Below are 23,457 nucleotides of genomic sequence, written 5' to 3'. Positions count from 1 at the left end.
GGTATGACAGACGTATTTTTTAAGGCTGCATTTTTATGTTGCCATAATATATGCCTAATTGTGTACTATGTCTAGTATGTCTACGGTGATTATTATTTGACTTGTAGTTGGGTGGCTGTCAATTGGCACATTCAGACTAGAGCCGCGGGTTCACAATCGAGCAATCACGGTGGAGAGGGCGGGACTATTACTACACTTTGCAATGAGGGAGGCGGGGGGGGTGTTACCATGGAAACGGACAATGTGCGACTGTCACTAACTCTGAGTACAAAGCAACTCAAAATCAAACAATAGCTTTCATTTCACCGAATGAGCTTCCACCGCAGAGCAGATGAAGGCACACTTTACGGAAGCTCAGGTGGCCTTGACTGTTTCACAATCGACCAATCACGGCGAAGACGGCGGGACTATTACCGGCTTTCTTGAAAGGGGGGTAGTCCGAACCAAAACATATCGTTGTGTAACCATGGCAACACAATGTTTGACTGTCGCACTAACTCAATGGTACAAATTCATTCACAAAGTCCAATAATGGCTGTCGTTGGTTTGACTGCCCTGCTTTCTCCCGCAGAGTCGATGAGTGCGACCGCCTCCACCCCTTCCCGAGAGCTCAGGTGACCCGCTCGCTCCCTAGCATCGCCCCCTCCCCTCCCCGTGGAGATGCAGCCTGCCTGCGGACCGATGCGAGTCCAGCTGTCGCTAGAACCAAGCAAGTGTCTTCAAACAAACTCGCCAAGACACGAAACATCTTAATATTCACGTCCAAAGTTAAATACGTGTGCTTTTGTGGTGGGCCCACACGACCGCTCTCCTCTCCTCCCTCCCTGCGGCAACCTTGTCCCATCACCCCCTGCTCCCCGAAACGGGACACCATACTCGGCAGATGAGATGAGCGACTCGACGGCGTCCGACGGAATGGTGGAGGTCAAACAAGGCACCAAGTACGTCAAGGAGACCGAGAACGTGGCGGAGAAATACTCGGCAATGACCGTGAGCAAGAACAGCAGCGACGTGAACATGAACGTCGGGGAGATGCCCTCCGCCGCGTTCACCGCCGTCCCAACGCTCAAGTCCGTCAAGAAGGTAAGGACGGGGCGACCCGCCATCAGCCTGCCAGGGAGGAGGCGGGCGCCGCCGCATTACGAGTCGGGGGGGTGGGGGGCAAACCTTATCCTGGCCCGGATGGTAACTGCCGCAGTACAGTAAGATTAGGATAACATCCTAACGTAGGGCTACGAGCAACGTGTGGGACGAGTGTGAGGTTGTTTGCACGTTTGGGTTGAGGGTTCAAATTGCTTGCCTGTGGTTTTCCTCCCACAGTTCAAAAACATGTTAGCCTATTCGCTTCATTAAAGAACATATCGTCCCGAAGTGTGAACGTGAGTGGGAAGGCGTGTTTGTCCCACTGTATGTGCGGTGATATTGAGTGGTGACTTGGGCTGAAATATTTTGAAAAATAATCCACCCCCGCCCCCACCTCCCCAGCATTTTTTTCTTAAATCCTGTGATTGAGATTTAATATGGGAATATTTTTTCAAGGTCCTCTTCCCTTGCATTTTTTAACAAACACAAGGCAATAAATTAGTCTGTATTACAACAAACAATATTAGATTTACTATACAACATATGTTGTTCTTATATGGTAGGCTCCTGCGAAAATAAAGGCAAATGAACCATGAATTAATATGTGAGACAGTTTATGTATCTACTTAGTTAACTTGTCACTGTATTAAACACTTTTACTTGCAGTCTTTGAAGCGTCCACTACAACTACAGAAAATTCTAACAAACAAACGTGGTGTAAACAAATCAAAAATTAGATTACAATATTGTAAATAAATGTGTATATTGGGGACAGCATGGCTCAGTGTTAGAGTGTTTGTTTCCCACCCTCGAAGTTGGGGGTTGAATCCCTGGCCATTGTGACCGCAATATTAATAAGTAAGCCTATGGCTTTATTGTGTTTTTATCCCTTTGGCAGCAGGTGTGCGGATGTATATTTCATACATGCTTCATTGTCGATAAACATGTCAATCAATCAATCAAATGTAGAAGTGTCCTTGCAAGATATTGAACCGGCAGTTTCTCCTGATGTTGCGCCATCAGTAGTTAAATGAGGTAACTGTGAAGCGCTTTGAGTACCCAAGGTATAAAAGCGCTATCCAAGTGTCAGCCCATTTACCATTTGTATGTACATGCACGTCTTAAGAAATGAACTTATCAAGACATTATATAAATGAATGAAAATTAAACCTACTAACTGACCGACTACTATGAAGCAGAGGGCTTTTTTTCCTCTGCAAATTGAAGCCTTTGCAATTTAATATTGCAGTCTGCTACATTTTGATGTCGACTTGAATATGATTAATTGTTCAGCCCTGGTGACGATTAAATTGTTTGTCGAAACATGCCCTGAGTTTGACTTGCAACTACTCTGTTGTCTATAAGTGGCATGACATTGACTGGCGACCCTTGACCCCTGACTGACAACCAGTCTATTTTGTCTATTTGCCCTGACAATGACTGGCAATCTGTCTATTGTTTGTCAATACATGCCCTGACATTGGCTGGTGACCATTCCAATGTTTATCTCAATGTGACCTGTTGTGTGAATATTAAAAAAAAAAAAAAAATATATATATATATATATATATATATATATATATATATATACAACTTTACAACTTTCAGGACCATATTACATATGTTGACATCATTTAGCGAGTAGGGGCAGTACATAACATCACTTGATTGTAAGCTATTACTTCCAGCTATACTCAAATAATAAGTTCTTGTCGCTCTTGGAGCTTCACGCAACGTAAATGCGCGAGTCAACTTTCTTCCCAGGAAGTCAATCGTCTTTATATTATTGACAACAACTAAAAAGGGCTGAGGGCGTATTGTTTGTGACAATAATCACTGTCACACAAAATACAAGCAGGAACAAACCTAAGTAAAACGAAGGGAAGAAACTGCAAACAAATAAGTCACTGTGCTTTTTAGATACGATTTCATGAACGTAGCGCCGTCAATTGCCATATGTAAAACGTAGTGATTCTGATTGGCTGTTCGCAATCAAAATGCAAATCATCTGCCGGTGACAAATGACGTCACGCTACGGCATCATCAATCGGACAAACTACAATAGACGCCATTATTAGAGTCTGACGCGCTCTTTGTCTCCATGTAGTAAAAGAACATTTTAACGAACTGAACTTTCAATTATTATAATCTGTCTATCTATATTGTTAGACCAATTATCGATTATATGCTATGCATCACTATTATTTGTGTGTAAATGGCAAGCGCTTCACACTGTACCTCATCTACCTCCTGATGACGCAGCATCGGGAGCAACTGGGGGTTCAGTATCTTGCTCAAGGATACTTCAGCATGGTCACAATGGCCGGGGATTGAACCCACAACCTGCCGGTTGGGAAAGGACCACTCTACCACTGAGCCATGCCGCCCCCAGTGTGTAAATTAATTTGAGAATAATGATCATTTCATTTGTGGTTTACAGTCTGATGATTTATTTACTCGACAAAATATCAGTTCCAATATTTATTTCTAAAAAATAAATCTTATTGATACAAATATTGATTAAAGGGTAGTGATGTCCCTCCACACCATAGGGTCGAAACATTTAATATTATAGACCACACTATATAGTTAAATATGCTCATAAATTAACTTTACCTGCTAGAGTATGGCAGCAAATTTTGCATTTTCCTTTTAAGGTCTTGAAATCATTATTAAATAAATTAATCCCCGATTTTTGAAAAAGTAACTTAAACTTGTGTAACGCATTACTCTACAAATAGAGTAATATTGTAAAGAAACATTACTTTCACATGCAAGTAACTAGTAATATGTAATATATTACATTTTGGAAGTAACTTGCCCAACACTGTATATATGTATATATGTATACATTTACTTGGCCACACCCCTTAAAGGCACACCAATACTTAATTTCAATCTGTAAAAATTGTGAATACAAACCCTCTCACGAACAAATTACACTCAGTAAATCAAAGCGTACGCAAATAAAATAATATATGAAAGAATAAGAATAGAATGAGCGCAGCAGATTTTCTTTCAAACTATTCACAGGTCAATTTGACCTGCAGTATTAACAGTGGGGTTTTCAAACGATGATGCATGAACAAATATACAGTGAGTCTCATTCCCAGCTGGGCGTGTTGTGTAATGGCTCGGCTCCACGGGAAGGAGACAGAAGGTCACTGACTCACATATGCGGACAGACGGACACTCACTCACTCACTTAGTTGGACAACTTGATCATGATGTTAAAAAAAACAAAAAAAAAAAACAGCGGCAGTTTCATTCGTATTGGCTTGACAGGACTCGGCCAGTAACAGACGACTTTTAGTTGACAACGGCCCTTGAAATGAACACAGTCAAATATGTCTCCTTGAAGCATGTTTGACTCGCATATTCATTGGTTTTCTCCGCGGTGCGGGTGCCGGCTCAGTTGGACTTGAGCCTCCGGTGTGTATTCATAACAAAGTGCTTTGTTGTCATAAGCTCTCTGCAGCATTCCTTACCATCCAATATTGTTTTCATATTGGAACAGAGTCCACATGTTGTTCTTATTGCCTGGCAGGTGAGCAGAATATGTTATCCAAGTGGTTTTCAAACTGGGGTCCTCGGACCCTCGGTCGGGGCTCTGCAAGTCACAGCTTGGGGCTGCGCAAAAATAATTAGCAATAAGCACCAAACAAACAAAATAAACACAAACTAACTCAAAATACTCCTCCCTGTCTTAGCTTTTTTGGGTCAGTTACACAGTAGATTTCGTAGGGTCCATTTTACTCTAAAAAGACTATATATTTGCTCCCAGTCCAAACAGAGTAAAATTTACACTTGGAAGATAATAATATTCAGAGTAAATTTTACACGGAAAGTTGTTTACTTGAAAAAAACTATTACAGTTTTTTTTTCATCGCTCATGTGGTAGAGTGGCCATTTCCTAACCTGAAGGTTGTTGGTACATTCCTCAACCCTAACGCAATGCGAGTAAAATTGACTCAAAAACTCTCCTTGTAAAGTTTAATCAAATTTCTGAGTGGAAAAACTTTAATAGTTTTTTTGTTTGTTTTTTTCAAGTAAAAATGTAAAAATTTACTCTGAATATTATTCTCTTCCAAGTGTAAATGTTACTCTGTTTGGACTGAGACCAAATATAGTCTTTTTAGAGTCATGTACTATATAATATTGTATGTATAAAAAAAAAAGACTAATAATAAAATTAGTAATTATAATGTATGTAAAATGTACTCTACGAAATTACTGTGCACAGTACTGTACTCTGCATTGCCGGCGTCATATCAACAGTGACATGAGCGACGTGCGGCCGCACAGTGTGGCATTGCATTGCGTTATTATCAAAATATGACTTTATCTTGGCAGATTGCGACTTTATCTGTCCCTCTTTCTCATACTGGTGTTGCGTACACGCCATGATTTGTGTGTAATCCGCTGCGACTCAACGGCCTCAAGTCATTTATTTTAAGACATAGACGAACGGCCAATGCGTTGATTTAAGACCGTCTGTTGGATGACGTCCGGGTCAGTAAGTTGCTAACACAGTCAGACAGAAAGACCTCACCGAAGCAGCTTAAGTCTGCCGCTTGGCCAGTGATCGCCTCGAGGAAAACCCCTTTTTTTTTTTTTTTTTTTTTTTTTTTTTTTTTTTTTAAGCTCTAAGATGTAATTGGATGGCTTGTTTGTTTAATGAAAACAAGGGCCAGGCCAATAAAATGTGGTCGTACTGTCAGAGCGGGCATTGATGTCGCCCCTTTGCAACCTGTAAAAATAATTACTACTTTCTTCCTATTAGCCATTTGTCGACTTGATCTGATTTAACTCACTGATACATGTGCACTTATTTTTTAAACCGATATATCGCAAACCTCTCTTTAGTTGAGCACTCAACTCTGCCTTGGATGGTATAAGAAAAAGGAAAAAAAGAAGGAAGGAAAGGATGGTGGCGAAACATAAGACGGAAATTGGGAGGGAAAACAAGAAGGAAGTAAAGGAGAGGAGAAGGAAGGAAAGAAGAAATTAATTAAAGAAGATAGGAACAGGAAGGATAAAAAAGGCAACTGAAAAAATTTAGGCAAAATGAAAAGGAGTGAAAGAAGGGAGGACTGAAGGAAGGATGAAACTGAAGAGAAGGAAAAAAGGGGACAGAAGGAAAGAAGGGGAAAAAACAACAGATGAGAAGGAATTAAAAAAGGAACAGGAGAAGGAAAGGAAAAAAAATAACTAAATAAATAAATGAGGAAGGAATTAAGGAGAGGAAAATAAGGAAATAAAGAATGAAGGGGGAATGGGAGGAAGGATAGAATGGAGGAAAACAAGACGAATGAACAAAAGGAATGAAAACAGGGGAAAAGAGAGGAGCAAAAATGAAAAAAGGGGGAAGAAGGAAGGATTAAAGCCAGGAACAAAAGGTTGGAAAAAAGGCATCAACGAAATAAGGAAAGAGGAGAAGATATAAGAAAATAAAGGAGGAAAGAAGGGGGGAGGAATGAGACCAAAGGAAGAAAAGAAGTGTGGAAGAGAAGAATAAATGAAGGGAGGAAGGAACAGAAAAAGAAGAAAAAAAAGGGGACAAAACGCTCTCTGGCTATTCTCCCTCTCTTCATCACAGTCTCTTACTGTCTTTATTTCTGTCTCTCACTCCCTATCTCTGTCTCCATCTTTACCTCGCTTGGCCTTTCTCCCTCTCTTTCCCTCTCTCTCTCTCTCTCTCTGTGCCCGCCGCTCTCCCTTTGGCCATTAGAAAGGAGGAGAACAGGTGAAGGGTGCCTCCCACTCGGGTTTTTCAAGGAGGGTTTTCCCGGCGCGGTAGCATTGGGTCCAGCAGGTGCTGAAAATGTCACACGGGGAGCGCAGGGGCAGGGATCAGGCAGCGATGGCACACACGGAAAGGGTGAGTGGCCGCTAACAACCCGAACTTATCGGGCCTCATTTCAACAGGCGCGCTTGTTTTGCTCTTGCGCAATTCATGGCAAGATCCAAGCGAGTCACACGGCTTTGGAAAAGGCACACTATTTGGCATTAATCTGATGACGGCGAACGTTAGTGTAAGCGAGGATCTTGATAGAGTGACTGTACGTTAGAAGATGTAGCTTGGACAGATATTTATGTTGTCGATTCAACATTAAAAACCAATAAAGAAGCTAGCAACAACTGTATGACCTTGTGGAGAATGATCTTTTTCAAGAGGCCACGACTTTGCCAGACTTGACCGGACTAGACGATATGGCGTAGGCTAACAACATTTTCCGAATTTAACGTTATCCATTTCAGATAACTGCTTCCAGTTTGGGTTAATTCCCTAGCAGGAGTTTGTCAACGTAGGAGCCAGCTGACCTAAAATGACTGCTTCAAACCAAAATGGTAAACTCCCTTTTCAGTTTCAGGTATAGGTCCTTGAGACTTTTTGGTCTGTCCTCTTAGGATTGACACATCCACCCAATTGGATGCCGATTGGTGAAATTGATGTCTGGGGCCGATTTTTCTACCAAAACTTTCCGCGGGGGGGGAATTGCTGATGGAATTTACCCAAAATGGCTGCTTGAAACCAAAATGGCAGACTTCTGTTCAATTCTGGACATGGGGCCCTTGAGACTTTTTGACGCATCCTGGTTGTGATAGACCACCCAATTTCCTTTCGATTGGGCTGATTTTTATCTTTTTTTTTTTTTTTTTTTGGAGAATTGGGGGCCATTTGAGCAAATTCCCTTGAAGGAGTTTGTCAGAGTACAAGCCCTTGCCATTGGTGTGCTCCCGGATTTATGCATGTTTTGTCAACTGTGCTGACCTGCGCGTGGGTTTTTAGTGCAAACACATTCTATGGACATCTAAAATAAGGAGGAAATTTGACAGCATTCCACAGTGAATGAAAACATTTGAAAGAAGTGATCGCTGAAATCCTGCGGATACGTTTGCAAGAGAACAGACTTATGCTCACAAATGTTCAGGAATTAGAAGGCTCAAGAAACAATCTGGAGTTTTGTATTCATTGGCCGTATTATTGTATTTGGTTGACTTTCAAGACAAAATTGCCTATTGAGAGCTCTTCTATGTGTAAAATGTTCTCAGCTGGGAGAACAAAAACACGACATATTGTACAACTGACACTCAAACACTATGGGGGAAAAAAAAACGACTTTTTGGATACCAATGGAGTCTATTATGAAAAAGGAGTTTGAAAAATTTGAAAAAAATTGACAACCTTATTGTTGTGTTTTTCCTCTCCTGTAGATCCAGTTTGCCAATGCAGAGGACAAACAGGAGTTCAGCAAATACCCGACCAAGGCTGGCCGCCGCTCCCTCTCTCGCTCCATCTCGCAGTCATCCACAGACAGCTACAGCTCAGGTACCACACTTCATCTTAGCATCCTAGCATCTTAGCATCGCTTCCGTAATCAATGGTGGTTAAAGTATGGCGCGTGTGCTATTCAATACCCGGCCCATCTTTTCGTCTTGCCCACGTATATAAAAAAAAAAACACAAAAAAATTTTATTATTAGAATTAATTTTACATACATTTTTTTTCATGTTGCCTAATATACGAATGAGCTGACCCACTTGCTTACACCCTATTCATTAGCTTGCTAAAATTAACCCGTTTTGAGAGGGTGGCCCTGTCTCGTTCAAGTGCACAACAGTTCACCCCGCCCTATGTATAGCTGAGCCAATGGTGAGTCTGGATTTTGTTACCACGACAACGGTGAAACTCAGGTATTGATCGGGGCAAGCTGTGTCTACTCACAGGAGTGGAGTCCAGAGTGTGGGCAAAAAAAAAATAGTGTGCGTCCTTAAAACAATAAAAGCATTTTCACACTTTCACTAGTGGAGGCAGATGCTTCATACACTTGTCAATTAGCCGTGGGGGTGTTGCTATGTCAATTAGCGGGCTCACTCAGCCATATTGTCAGAAATAGATAACTAAGTACTTGGATGCAAATTCCATCTATTTTTGGAATAAGGCTGTAACATAAAATGTGGAAAAAGTCAAGTACCGTTGTCACATTTCCGGGATGGAGGACCCAAATGCAGTGAGGCAGGAGAAGCAGGGGGTACTGAAGAAAATATTTATTAACAAAAACGCGGACAAACAAATCTTGAAAAGCCCAAAACTCAAAGTAGCAAAGAAACAACAAGAAACAAAACAGAACACCGGCAGAAACAAAACAACCTGACAGCGACAATGATCCGACAAGGACAGCGCAAAAACTAGGATTAAAATGGCCTCTTTTTATGTATTTATTCACACTTCTGTCCATCCTTCCTACTTCCTTCCTTCCTTCCTTCCTTCCATCTTTTGCCAGCTGCCTCATACACTGACAGCTCTGATGATGAAACGTCCCCAAGAGACAAAGCTCAGGTCAACACACAGGGCAGCAGCGACTTCTGCGTGAAGAACATCAAACAGGCCGAGTTTGGCCGCCGTGAGATTGAAATTGCAGAACAAGGTACTTTTGAAAATGATCGCTCATTAAGTAGGGCCCAAACAATTAAGCAGACGATATATTGGCTTTAAAATTTGTAAAAAAATGGCCAACGTTTTGCTGATTTGCTACAAAAGATAAAGGTATGACATTTAAACATTCTCTGCCCAAAAAAAGCAGGCGATTTTTTTGCAGATTTTTCCCTCTGTTGTAAAGTTAAACAAATCCAAATCCTAAAGGCCAAAGTATTGCGAAACAAATGTTCTGCCTGTACTTCACATCTTTGTTTTAAGTGTTATTATTCTGACAAATATCAGAATTGCCCAAAGTCAGCTGCAATTGGCTCCTGTTCACCATCTAAATAAATTCCAATTAAGAAATATATATATATTTTTTAAATCTCAAATGTGGGCACAAAGTGCAAATGATTAAAATTAGTATCGCTCCTCAACAGTTGGGTAAGCAAATGGAGCGCACATCTCCAGAAAGCTAAGTAGAGGTCATCCCTCATCGCTGTTCCTCACAAAGGTGCGCTTCATTTGCTGGCCCAGATGTCCAAATTGTTCACGGAAATGACGTTAACCCGAGAAATGTGCATTTTGTGCCAACTTGTTTCCAAGTTTGAAAATCCTTCCAATTTTGCAACGCTACTCCCAACGTGACGAGCGTTCCAATTCACGTTTGCTTCCTCCAGACATGTCGGCCCTGATTTCCCTGAGGAAGCGGGCCCAGGGTGAGAAGCCTCTGGCAGGGGCCAAGGTGGTGGGCTGTACCCACATCACGGCTCAAACGGCGGTAGGTTGCTCACTTTCTTTGCATCCTTCCCAGCGTGTTTGTCATTTTGTTCATCCCCATTGCCTGTCAGGTGCTGATCGAGACCCTGGTGGCTCTGGGGGCTCAGTGTCGCTGGACCGCCTGCAACATCTACTCCACTCAGAACGAGGTGGCCGCTGCTCTGGCCGAGACAGGTGAGATGCCCGAGGTTTGACCAGGAGGTCCACATTTCTTATTTCAATAGTTTGACCAACACTTGAAATGTAGCATGCACAACTGCTTGTTTTTTTTTTTTTTTTGCATAGTTTTATTTTAACCTGTGTAACTTATTGGGTAGTTAAATTTTAGCCTCAACAGATTTTCTTGGTACCTTTATAACTTTTTTGCTAGCTTTATTTTAACCACACACCTTTTTAGGGTACTTTTATTCGAACAAGTACAACTTGTATTTGGTCTTTCTGTTTTAACAGGATCAATTTTATTGGTTTTATTGTAACCTAGACTACTACTTCCTTTTGTAATTTCATTTTAACATGCACAACATTTTTTTTTTTAGTTTTAGTTTTACATGCCCTGCTCTTCTTTTTGTTAGCTTTGTTTTAACCCGATAATTGTTTTTCAATTTCATTTTATTTTATTAGCTAGCTGTAGTTTAACCTGGAGAAGTTTGTTATTCATGCAGGTTTTATTTTAACCTGTACAATTTTTACTTGGTGGTTTTAGGTTAACATAATCAACTTTATTGTTTATATTTTTACATAGACAAATGTTTCCATTTGTAATTTTATTTTAAACCGTATCCCTTATTTTTTTATTTATTTTTTTGCTTGTTTGGTAGTTCTATTTTAACCTGCACTCCTTTTTGTCGTATATTTATTTTAACCTGTACATCTTTTATTTTCATTTATTAATTTATTTCGTTATTCGTTTTGCCTGATCAACATTTGTCTGTTTTAATTTAACCTACACAACTATACTTTTGGGGCCGGTGGGGAGGGGGCGGGGGGTGACAGTTACGTGAGGGCACATATAGACAAACCATATTGACAATGACAAACAACTCAGGGAATGTACAGTATAGGCAAAAAAACAAAAAAACATTCCCACTCACATTCATACCTATGCACAATTTGGAATCCTCAATATAGCCAAATGTTTTTGGAATAAAGGAGCTCAAACACACATAAACACAGGGAGAATATGCAAACCCCACACAGGATGGAGAGACTTGAACCCTGAACCTCAGAACTATAAGGCAGGCGGGCTAACCATTGTGTATTATGCTGCCCTTACATCCTAATGATGACAAGTCCAAGTCCAACATTTTGGTGGTCTTCCAAACTGCCCAACATCTTGTGGCCATCAATCTTGATCCTTTTGGCACGTTGCCTTCTGCAGGAGTGCCTGTGTTTGCCTGGAAGGGCGAGACCGAGGACGATTTCTGGTGGTGCATCGACCGCTGTGTCAACACGGAGGGCTGGCAGGCCAATATGGTACACTGCGGTATGGCGTGGCTTTGGTGCAGCGAGGAGACCTTCAACTCTCATCGGTCTTTTTCCAGATTTTGGACGACGGCGGAGACTTGACTCACTGGGTGTACAAGAAATACCCCAACGTGTTCAAGAAAGTGCGGGGCATCGTTGAGGAGAGCGTCACTGGAGTGCATCGGTGAGACTCTTGAGTGCCATTGGCGGGTTGCAGACGAGATGCGGAGAGACTGGGAGAGTGACAGAAAGGCATAGACGTGAACATCTTTGGAGATTTTTTTGTGGCTCAAACACCTGTTGTGAATGTTGCCGCTAAGTAGCACTGAAACACTGGTAAAATAGGCAGTAACATTTAATACACAGTGAGTTTCGCAACAAGGTGACTCAGTAAGCCGCTGTAATATTAGTTTGGTCCAAGAGCATTTAGAGATGTATAGACCAGCGGCAAGATTTCTTGATATCTCGTGATTCTTTGACTCACAGGAAGCCAGTGCAGTGATATGAGGACAGGTGTGATCTGGTCCAGTTTCCTGGTTTTTCTAAGGACTCTGGTGGCAGCAATTTAGATGAGTGCAGCTGTCTCATTAATTGTTCACTTTATTTAGTGAGTTTTTGACCTGTCTAGTAACTATTTGTCCCAGAAGAGACTAGCAAAATTGACAACAATGTTAGCAAAATTATTATTTCCTCACTGTGGAGGGAAGATGGCCAAGAGGATTGGCCAGATAATGCTACACAAAGCTAGCGTTTCATAGGCCGTAGGTATTGGCTGTGTTTTAAGTCATCACTGTATCATTATACGTCATTGTTAATAATATTCTACTTGCTTATAATTATCTATATATTTTGGGGGTCCTGACTAGGAATGGCTAATGTGAGTTGCTGGCTGGCGCACAATATTGTTAGAATTTTGGAATGTGTAAAGAGGAACCTTTAATAGCCCCTTATAGGGGTGGGCGATATGACGATATTAGATCGTTAAGGACTTTAACGTGTTGACGATCTCATAAATCCGAAAGATCGTTTGATAGGCTACATGGCACATTCTATACAGCTTAGCGCTATGGCGGCTCAAAGCCGCTGACGCACACCCGACCAACCAATCAGAGCACGCACAGTGCACCGTGCGTGACACTCCCCGCCTCCCTGTTTGTTTGTATAGCGGGAGGCTATAGCGGAAAGTCACCACGAAGCAGAGTTGGTCCCGAAAAGAAACTCCACTTCCACAGTGTCGATTTGGTTTGGCTTTTCCTCGGAGGAGAAAGCGCAAACCAGTTATTAGCAAAGTTTGCAGGGACTCGGTTCGGGCGTCAGATGGCAACACGACAAACCTGTTTAATCACTTGTGGAGATAGGACCCAAAAAACTACGCCGACAGCCAAAGCAAACGGAGATCAGACACATGGTAGCCAGAGGCAGCCGCTAGCTCCAAGCTAACGCAACCCACGGTAACACAGTCATTCAACAAGGGCACTCCATATGAAAAAACAAGCAAGCAGTGTAAAGAAGTAACTGAGGCAGTGACTTAATACCTTGCTGAAGACATGATTGCCATTAAAACAGTGGAAAACGAGGGCTTTAAAAGACTCTTCAAAGTACTAGACCCGCGTTACGAGCTGCGTTTTTATGTTTACGTTACCTTTTATGTTTACATTCACTGCACATTTTAATAAAATTTGGCACTATTCAAATTAAAACCTGTTCAGAAAGCTTAGCTGATGTCTTTTTTCGTCTAGGGTTTTATATACATTTTAAATATGTTTTATATGTTTAACATGAGGAAAATGGTCAAAAATTTGCAAATTAGTCTAAAAAATTATGTGAAAAAAAGAATCATGATCGTGATTTTATTTTTTAAAAATAGTGATATGATATTTTTGCCATATCGCCCACCACTAGCCCATTATAATTTTGTTTTATATTTGCATTTCCCAATTACTGTATAACAATACATACCACATCCATGTAGTATTCTATTGAAAGACAATATGCTTTTTATAAACAGATTAGAAATAATGTATAACGAAGTTGAGGTTTGCATGTTGGCTTGGTCCTCTGCAAGCATTCCACTTTCTCATGTGGTCCCTTTGCAAAATTAATTGCTTACCTCTGGCATACACTAGTATAACTCGTAAGTAATAATAACTAGTGGCTTGGGACCCAAAAGTGCATCGCAGATCCCATTCTTGTTGGGGTTAGGTAATGAAGAATTATGTTTTATTTTTATTCCGTTTTTTTTTTTTTTCAAGAATAGTACTGAGTCATACCAAGTCACAATATTGGGTAAGGTTTAGGAAATGTTCCTCAAATACAAATACAGTGCAGCTCAGCCTTTGGCTAGCGGCTATCATAGCTAGCGATATACTTTTGGACTAACTCATTTGAAACTTTGTTTGAAAATGTTTCTAAAGGCTATTTTTAAACAGAAAAAAAAGGCTTTATTCTTTCTCTTAAATAGTTCGTACCTCTGCAACAATAGGAGGATGCGGGTCCCAGAGTGACAACAGTTGAGAACCACTGCTGTAGATTTTTGACTGTGTGGCCACGTTTGTAGATTGTACCAGCTGTCCAAAGCCGGCAAGCTGTGTGTCCCGGCGATGAACGTGAACGACTCGGTCACCAAGCAGAAGTTCGACAACCTCTACTGCTGCCGTGAATCCATCCTGGACGGGTGAGCGTGAACGCACTGTCCTTCCGCCACACACCGAAATGTACTCCTTTTTTTTTTTTTTTTTTTTTTTCAATCTCTTTTTCTTGGCCAGCTTGAAGAGGACCACGGACATCATGTTTGGTGGCAAACAAGTGGTGGTGTGCGGTTATGGAGAGGTGATTTATCATTCGGAATTGATTGAAATCTCAATAAATTAGAACATGATAGAACGTCTTTATTTCTGTTAATTGTAATGATTATGGCTTTCAATTGATAAAAAAAACGAACTTCAGTACAACAGTAAACACCCACTAGACCAGAGGGATAGGGACATCGCAATTTGAAATAAATCTATGAATAATTAAAAGTTTTGTAATTTTCTATAGATGCCATTAGAACAGGGGTCGGGAAATTATAAGTGAAGTTTATTTTGTTTGTCTCAAAAACGTGTATCATGTCTTCTTAAGTCAAAGTTTTTGGACACTTTAATATGTGGTCCTAGATCGGATACCTATCAGATTTTTTGCAATGCGACGGCAGTCTGAACCGCCAGGTCGCATATATATAAGACATTGATGTCATCTGGAGCCCAAAATGGGCGGAGTGCTGGCAGCGGGAAGATCAAATCTACAAAGTTGTTTTGAGTAACAGTGTTGACTTTATATTTGACTTTAATGTAATCCCACTTGAAACATGAAGCATAAAATGAAGCATAAAAATTTATGGTGATAGTAGTAATTCAGCCATGGCTCAGATCGGCTCATTTTTTTTACGTGCGGCTATGAAGACGTGACGTCATCTTTAGTGACGTCTTCATGAAATGAGATGGAAAAGCCTCGCCTCATCATTTCCCTCAAATACCGTTTTTCTTTTTTCTTTTCAAAAAAGACGTCAGCTTAGAGTCCTGCGTAAAGATGAATGTGTTTGAAAGTGATTTGCAGGAGCTGTGCGCAGAGGTTCAAGAGCACAAGTCCCATTAACCAGGTCAAATAAATATTCAGGCAGTTATTTTGCAAATATTTATTTTCATTCTTCAGTGAAATAGTCCGCTTTCATTCCATTGTATATTTAAATTCAGGTCAAGTCTACACGTGCCGAAAGCCCAAAGGATGACGGCTCACGGCGTTTTTGTTTGCTAGATGGATAATTTAAGTTCAGCTTTTTAATTCATTTGAAAGAGACCATCAACTCTGCGATTTTTTTTGTTTTGTTGTAAGAGTTCAAAATGTGTTCATTTAATAAGTAAAAATTAATGTTTGCATCTCCCAGCGTTTTCTTTTCCGTGGTAACCGGGTCGAAATGACTCTTTGACTGTGAAAGGTCGCCGACCCCTGCATTAGAATATGTGGCAAAGCACTACTTATGTTTAAATGAGATTCCTAAACTCACTACAACTTACATTCTTGACATCAACATGTCACCAGAAAGCGCCAAAGCAATCCTGTCATGAAAATGTTTTCTACCATATCAAATGTACTGAGTTGCACCTGTACATGTTGAAGGTGGGCAAAGGTTGCTGCACGGCTCTCAAAGCACTCGGAGCCATCGTGTGCATCACTGAGATCGACCCTATCTGCGCCCTGCAGGCGTGGTGAGTGTCTTCTGATATTTTCATGTCAATTAAAGTTGCTAATTGCTTTTTTTTTTTTTTTTAAATAGTTGCTCAAGGGGCCAGAAAGTGGCTAAATTGCCAACACTGACTGCTTTTGCAAACTAGCTCCTCTCTGTTCGAAGCCGTGTTGTTAGTGTAAGATGCTAATATATCCTGGAATTGTTGGGATTTTTCTCAAATTGTTGACAATGTTTGTGGAATCACAACCAATCAGCATGGACGGCTTCCGGGTGGTCAAACTGAGCGAGGTCATCCGGCAGATGGACGTGGTCATCACTTGCACTGGTAAGACGCAGAAAAAAAACACGCACACTTAAAATCGGACTTGGACAAAATTTCTTGGTTGTTTTATTTTAACCTGCACAATTTTGTTTTTTTATAGTAGTTTTATTTTAACCCATACACATTTTTTGGGTACTTTGCGTTCAGTCTGTAAAACCTGTTGGTTTTATTTAAACCTCACACATTTTTAGTAGTTTTAGTTAAAGTTACACAATTTTTGGGGGGGCGGAGTTTGTCATATCAAACAGTAGACTGATCATCAAGGTTATTATAGTTAACACAAATTAACCAAATAAACTAAAATTGTAAAAAACATTTTCGTTAATGAAACAAAATAAAAACGAGAGAGAGCGAACAAACATGGCAAAATGTCCTTTGTTTTCATCTTTGTCAATTAATTTCATACATGAGTTTTGGGGGTTAATTTTAAATTTTAAAAGTTTTTATTCCAGTATTGCTTGCTGCACAGAAGAAAGAATATTAAACAGTCATTTGGGAATTGTACTTTGCTATACATCATTATAGAGTACTTTTTTTTTTTTTTTAATCTTGGAACTCCACAAATACTCAATTTAAACTATTGCTAAACCTAAAAAAAAATCCTAAACGAAGCATAAAAAAAACCCTAACAAACAAACTCTAAGAACGAATTAAAAGTAATTGAATACAAAATAAAAAAATCTAAATAAAAATCAACCATAAGGGAAAATCCAAAACTGTTATAACACTGCTGATCACCAGTCAAAACACGGGACACATATACGTAGACGAGGCACGGGTTTGACAGTCAATGACAGGGCATATGATACATAGACAAATAATTGTTCAGTTGCAAATCAGTGTCAGGGTGCATTTAGACAATTTACTTGCCCGCTAGGCAAAAATAAATAATGGACTGGTTACTAGTCAATGACAGTGTGTACATGCAAGCAACTGACTAGTCTCCAGTCAATGTCAGAGCACTTATAGACAACAATGAACTGGCCGACAGCCAGGCCGACTTCGCCCAGCCCTGAAAAAAAATGGAACAGAGGCATTAACTCATTCACTGCCAGACATTTTCAGACCCTCTTCTACCCTAACGTTTTGAAAAAAAATATATAAATAAATTCCTGGGATTGAATGGTTGGACTGTGAAAAGACAAGTCAATTCATCAATGGCAGCGAATGAGTTAAAGCACTTGCACCTGCATGCTATTGGCGCCATTGTCTTTCTGTTGTGAATTTCTCGTGCGTTTTTGGTCCCAAAGGCAACAAGAATGTCGTCACCAGAGAGCAACTGGATCGCATGAAGAACGGCTGCGTGGTGTGCAACATGGGCCACTCCAACACAGAGATTGACGTGGTAAAAATCACATGTCCGTCCCGCGTCCTCTTGTTGAAGACCACCCTCTGATTGTCTCTGATCCGCGTCACGCAGGCCAGTCTGCGCAGCCACGAGCTGACCTGGGAAAGGGTCCGCTCGCAGGTGGACCACATCATCTGGCCCGACGGGAAGAGAGTTGTGCTTCTGGCCGAGGTGACGGATCTTTGGCGAGATCGCTTTTGAATGATTGCACCAGTGGTTTTACTCATCGTTTTAGCGTCCATCTCGGTTTGTTTGTGTTCCCTCCCAGGGTCGCCTGCTGAATCTGAGCTGCTCCACAGTGCCCACCTTTGTGTTGTCCATCACTGCGACCACTCAGGTGGGTCCTTGTGCGCTCGCTGTGCATTCAGTAACCACTCCGGAGCCCAAGACATGACATGGAAATTGAATTTATCGCCACAATATAGATAGAAAGTGCACACAAAATTGTACTTTGCGGCCATGAAATAACAATCTGGCCACTAAGCAGGTAAAATGCGCACACAAAATACTAATTAATACTATTTATATAATTCTAATATTATATAAAAAAAAAAAGCTTGTCTAATAACAATAAAGTAGACGACATCACTTAGTCACAAAGATGCGCTCCATTCGCTTATCTAGAAGTTCAAGTTGTTCATAGGAATGATATGAAACCCACAAATTGGTATTTTGTGTGCACATTAAAGACACTTTGTAGCAAAAAATTAGTATATCATACAATTTAGTATTTTGTGACCGCAGAGTAGCCTTTTGCGTGCACATTAGAGCGATAGGAAATGTGCCCCTGCCGCGAATTGCGAAAATCTGTGCATTATTGACGCTTCTACAAAAAGTGTTGTATATTGTAATTACCTATGGATGCCATAAAGATGTTGGCAAAGCACATCCTTCTGTTAGAAAAAAAGTTAAGGCCTGACGAAATGTTCCTTCGCTGACTTTAAAATAGATGCTCGCCACCAGATGGTGCCAAAGCAAAAGTTTAATATGAGACGTGACTTTGGCCTTGGCACAAAAACTGTTTTCCAGCAAACAATGGAGAATATAGGTTTAAAAAAACCAAACATTTCTATGAATGCCAAACCATGTCGAGCTTCGCTGTATAGTTATATTATTATGGCCAATAATTTTTTCCCCATGCCATGTCAGGGGCTACACATGACATAAGTACTTCATGGCGATGGTTGTGAATGTCAGCTCTCGCTCTCTCTGTTTCTGTCTCTCTCTTGTGTGGTTGTTTGCCTGCAGGCTCTGGCCTTAATTGAGTTGTTCAACGCTCCAGAGGGACGTTACAAACAGGACGTGTATCTGCTGCCTAAGAAAATGGGTAAAGCTGCGCTTGTGTTTTCTCCACCCGACAAAGCAAAACACGGTGTACCCCAGAGATGCACGTATTTAAAAGTGGTGACTCATGCTCTGCAGAAAAATCTCATGGGACAGCAACAAAGAAAAATGTCACAAAAAGTATACGCAGTCAACCACCTTAAGTGAAAATCAAGATAGAAGGCAGCGGTAGCACGAAAAACAAATACTGTATTTTCCGGGACATAAGCCGCACCGTTATATAAGCCGCACCCGCGCTATTTTTTTTTTTTAAAGAATATTCTGGGAAAAAAACTTAAATAATGAAAACTTTTATATTTACTGCATTTACAGAAGGATTATGAACTGTAAATGTACATGTGTGTACCTGAGCAGATTCTTTCCTAACAGTGCCTTTTAACAGTGCGGCAACGTTGCTGATTAAAACAGAAGAGAACCAAGAGAAAATAAACGGTACTTATCTTCATTTCACTGCCGACTGCCGCTCCAGTTTGTCGGCTAATGTCCACCAGACTCCACCATCTATTGTTCTACTACATTCTACATATGCACCTGTCTTGTTTTATGTTAATAAAGTCAGCCAATCCAACACACGACGTGCTAAATCAACAATAGCGTTTCACATCGACACAACAGAACAGACGTAACATCCGCCAATCGCATTCATGTGCACTTCAGGGACCTCTAGGAAAACATAGAATCATAGCATTACAGCACCTAATGCAATAAGCTAGTCTATGGCGCCCTCGCCTGTTGAACTTCTCCACCTGCAGTCACATCCAGTCAATGGGAAATGTATTGTATTGAATTGTCATTCCGGTTAGAGCGCCCCGAGCGGTGTAAGAAAAATCCACAGAATAGCCGCACCGGATAATAAGCCGCATGGCTCAAAATCTAGGAAAAAAAGTCGCGGCTTATAGTCCGGAAAATATAATGAATGTGCCGATAGAGTGAAATTGGATTTGATGATTGGGCATGTGCCCCCACCGTGATGAGGTAACTTTTTCTCTGCAGACGAGTACGTGGCCAGTTTGCATCTTCCCAACTTTGACGCTCACCTCACGGAGCTGTCTGACGAGCAGGCCAAGTATATGGGCCTCAACAAGAACGGCCCCTTCAAGCCCAATTATTACAGGTACCTTGCGTTCCTCCATACACTATACAGTATGTAGTGTTGGTTTCGATCTTACACGTGTGCAATCATGCTGTATTTTGTCCTCAGGTATTAATCGGGCGGCCTGCTGACGTTTCGCTGAAATGAACAGAGATATCTATTTTATTCGAGAAATTGCTACCAAATGGAGGACTTATTTTACTTATCTAACCTAAAAAGTATGTCAGTCATAGCTTCAAAAATGAATTGTATAATCAGCTAGCATGTTTGTCTTGTCAAATATGTAAACAAAAGCTCATTTGCATGCACTGTTAGCAGCTAAGGCTTTTTGATTTTATTTTTTTTTTTAACTCTGTGCCAAAAATGAAGGCGGTAAGAATGAAAGCCAGTCTGTGACATGAAATATTGAAGTATGATATACATTCCACTTGTACATTATAGTCTAGCAATGTCTTCTTTTTACGTGGACAAATTCCAGTTGAATTATATTTATATTTTATTTGAATACGTGCCGTCAAACGTATCACCAGGTCACCCTTATTTACTGCACCAAACGACAGTGAAGATATGGGACAACTGTTCCATATCAGAAGTCCTCAATTAATCCAGAACACCGCAATGTATAAAACGCATTCGAATTCGGACCTAAATATTTGATCCTCTCCTACCGAAATAAAAACACATCAAATTATGCACTATTCACTTAGCTTGGTTAATAATAAAGACTTTGAAATCCCCAAAAGTTGTAGTGCTTGAACTAAGATCAATGTAAATCCTCACCAAGTTGTGCCGGTCAAAATAAAAACTACCTTGAATCCCCAAGAAGCTGTGCTGATTAATACAGTGGTGCCTTGAGATACAAGTGACCTGGCTTACAAGTTTGTCAACATACGAGTCGCTGTTTGGCCGCTTTCCTTGTTTGGCAAACTGAATTATTCCTCTGTCTATTTAGTGCCGCTCCAAATTGAGGATTACAAATTCTGTTTTAAAAACACAACCTCAACATTTCTGCTCTAGGAACAACCACTAGCTTATTGCTTATGCATAATTTAAAACGCCATAGACAGGCATCTGCATCGATAATTGAAGTGTTATAAACGTTTAAGCATCGTATATCGGAAAACATATGGTGGAGCAGCATATTGTATGTAGACGGACAAAATCACAGGCATATATTCTTGATCCTGTACGTAATAACTACATTATTGTAGCTTATTGTGGTTAGAATCGGCCAATTGGGGATGATTGCAAACAGTTGGCAGTACTTCAGGGTGTTACAACACAAGTGACTATTGCTGAACCGAAAAAGATAGCAAAATCGTCTTGTGTTTGGAGTTGGGATACTGCAGATATACCCTAAAAGGTTTATTTATTTTCACAATCTTTCACAATAAATAATCATTAATCAGGGAACCTGAAACCTCCCCCATCAGGTTTAAAGTTGAAATGCGAAGGCTTATTGAATGTGTCCTTATGTGAAATCCAAAGTCAGGCTGAAGCGATCAAAACCTTCTCGGTTAGGTAAGAGGGAAAGAGATCTTATATCATAGCCATAACATGTTGTGCAGGTTAGACAAGCGGCATCAGTCACCAAAAGAACCACTCCACTGTAGGCTAGCCTCATTTACAAAATTATGCTAGTATGCTAGACTTTAGGCTACACCCAAATTTCATCTATTGCTATCTCCTGAATTAATTAGCTAGGCTCTCAGTGACCATGTAACTATGTGTGAATTTCCACCGTGCTATTTTTGAATCAACTTGCCTGTCGAAGAAAAACATTTGTCCTTTGTAACGTAACCTTAGATAGCGTGTTTTCTTCCTAACATGATTGTCTTCTTTTGTTGTCAACATGCATTCAATCAGCAATAAAAGACATTTGTCAGCAGCGGAGAGTGCATCTTCCAATAAAGCTGATTAAAGGAAATGTTTTGATTCATAATTTCAAACATGTAGTACAAAAAAAATTGCTAAATAAATATTTTCCCTTTCTGAAACACAGTGTAGTGGTGGTCCGAAAAACAGTATGAAGTAAAACTATTTAAATCCTACTCCCTTACCTAAGATGCGAAAAGTATTTATATATGGGTCATTCCATAACTGGAGGATATTCCCTCCCAATGAAATTTCAAAGAATCCATGCACAAAATACAAAAACATAAAATGACTGCTTAGCAGTCGTAGAATTAGTTATGATTTTAAATACCATCTAATTCCTGGCCAACCCCTGAAATAGAATTTTCTCTTCAGATGACCAACTTACATATCAAATGTAACAGTTTTTCTTTTTTTTTTGTGTTAAACTACTGTGTTTCCTTGGCGGCTTTCATGATGCGCCATCTTATGACGTCACATTTGTAAAAAACGTATTTTCCCATTGAAAATTACAAGATATCAATAGACTGAAAACCAAATACCAGAGCTGGGCATTTTACAAAAAAATTGCGGTCGGTTTATCGCCTTCCGCCAACAGCCAGGGTACCCTTCCGGCATCCGTCTAGCCGCCATTTTGTCTGGCCGGACCAAATCATTTTAAACTGACTTCCGTTAGCGTTTCCGTTGACCAACTTTGACAAACTAATGCCGAAGTCAGACTTCACGATGATAGCCCGATTTTGGTCAGACAGACATACAGACAAGTGCTCGTAGCCGATTTTGAGTTGTCTTGACGCATCAAAGCCCGTGTAGTGTGTGACATACTCAACGATTGGTCGTTTGGCATCTGGGACGCTTCACGATCACCGCCACGAGATGTCCTACGTCATCCTTCGATTGGTTTTTCAGCATTGATCAATAGGAAGGCAGTGTCGTCCTACTTATGACGAGCGACTGGATGTGGCGCGCACAAATAAACGGTATCCTGGTGCACAGTACTGTAGTTAAAAAGTGACTTGAACAAATGGAGGAATATTGGAAAGTCAACTCATGCTACGTTTTTTTTTGCTAACTGCAAAGCTCGTAGCTGAAGTATGGTGTCATTAAACAAATTCGTTACCTCAAGTTCTTTTTGGAGAATAGACAGTCTGTGCTGCCCTCTCCCCACCATCCAGGAACGGGTCCATAGTCTTTTTTTTTTTGGTTGCCTTTTCTGAACTTATGAACAACGCACATGCATTGGCGCCCAACGCCTCTGTCGATGTGACAACACAACTGCTTGTCCTGCCTCCGTTGACATAACTGACAGCTGCTTGTCCCGCCTCTGCGATGGATCTGCGCCGATGGGAAGAAACTTGGCGGAAGCGCGCGACGATTGGGCGGGGTCTGATCGTTGACGGACTTGTAGTGTGATGTCTCACGCGATCGAAGACACAGAACGATAATATCTTATTAGTAGTCTGACGGCGCGACCGTCGTGAACGACAAAAAAGTCCTTGTA

The 23,457-nt window shown here is 40.7% G+C and overlaps 1 protein-coding gene across 2 annotated transcripts; it reads left to right on the top strand.

Annotated features, from left to right (window-relative positions):
* The first annotated feature begins 317 nt into the window (after positions 1 to 317).
* On the top strand, positions 318 to 22,008 carry ahcyl1 (adenosylhomocysteinase-like 1). 2 transcript variants are annotated; one of them, XM_086034787.1, is made up of 18 exons: positions 318 to 504; positions 572 to 1,083; positions 8,302 to 8,416; positions 9,372 to 9,515; positions 10,186 to 10,286; positions 10,357 to 10,459; positions 11,664 to 11,758; positions 11,827 to 11,933; positions 14,307 to 14,423; positions 14,515 to 14,578; positions 15,905 to 15,993; positions 16,229 to 16,299; positions 17,547 to 17,641; positions 17,717 to 17,815; positions 17,913 to 17,981; positions 18,893 to 18,971; positions 19,982 to 20,102; positions 20,190 to 22,008. In XM_086034787.1, the coding sequence occupies exons 2-18, from the start codon at positions 889 to 891 to the stop codon at positions 20,194 to 20,196; spliced, it is 1,671 nt and encodes a 556-aa protein (XP_085890913.1). In that variant the 5' UTR covers positions 318 to 504; positions 572 to 888; the 3' UTR covers positions 20,197 to 22,008. The 2 variants fall into 2 exon arrangements, with proteins under 2 accessions (XP_085890913.1, XP_085890914.1); XM_086034788.1 differs by lacking the exons at positions 318 to 504; positions 572 to 1,083 and adding an exon at positions 6,812 to 6,964.
* The last annotated feature ends 1,449 nt before the right edge of the window (positions 22,009 to 23,457 follow it).

This window comes from Filicampus tigris, chromosome 1 (assembly GCF_054856515.1).
Source record: "Filicampus tigris isolate MCC_2025a chromosome 1, RoL_Ftig_1.0, whole genome shotgun sequence".
Lineage (NCBI taxonomy): Eukaryota > Metazoa > Chordata > Actinopteri > Syngnathiformes > Syngnathidae > Filicampus > Filicampus tigris.
The sequence above is the reverse complement of the archived record's forward strand: the minus strand, read 5'-3'. Positions and strand labels throughout refer to the sequence as shown.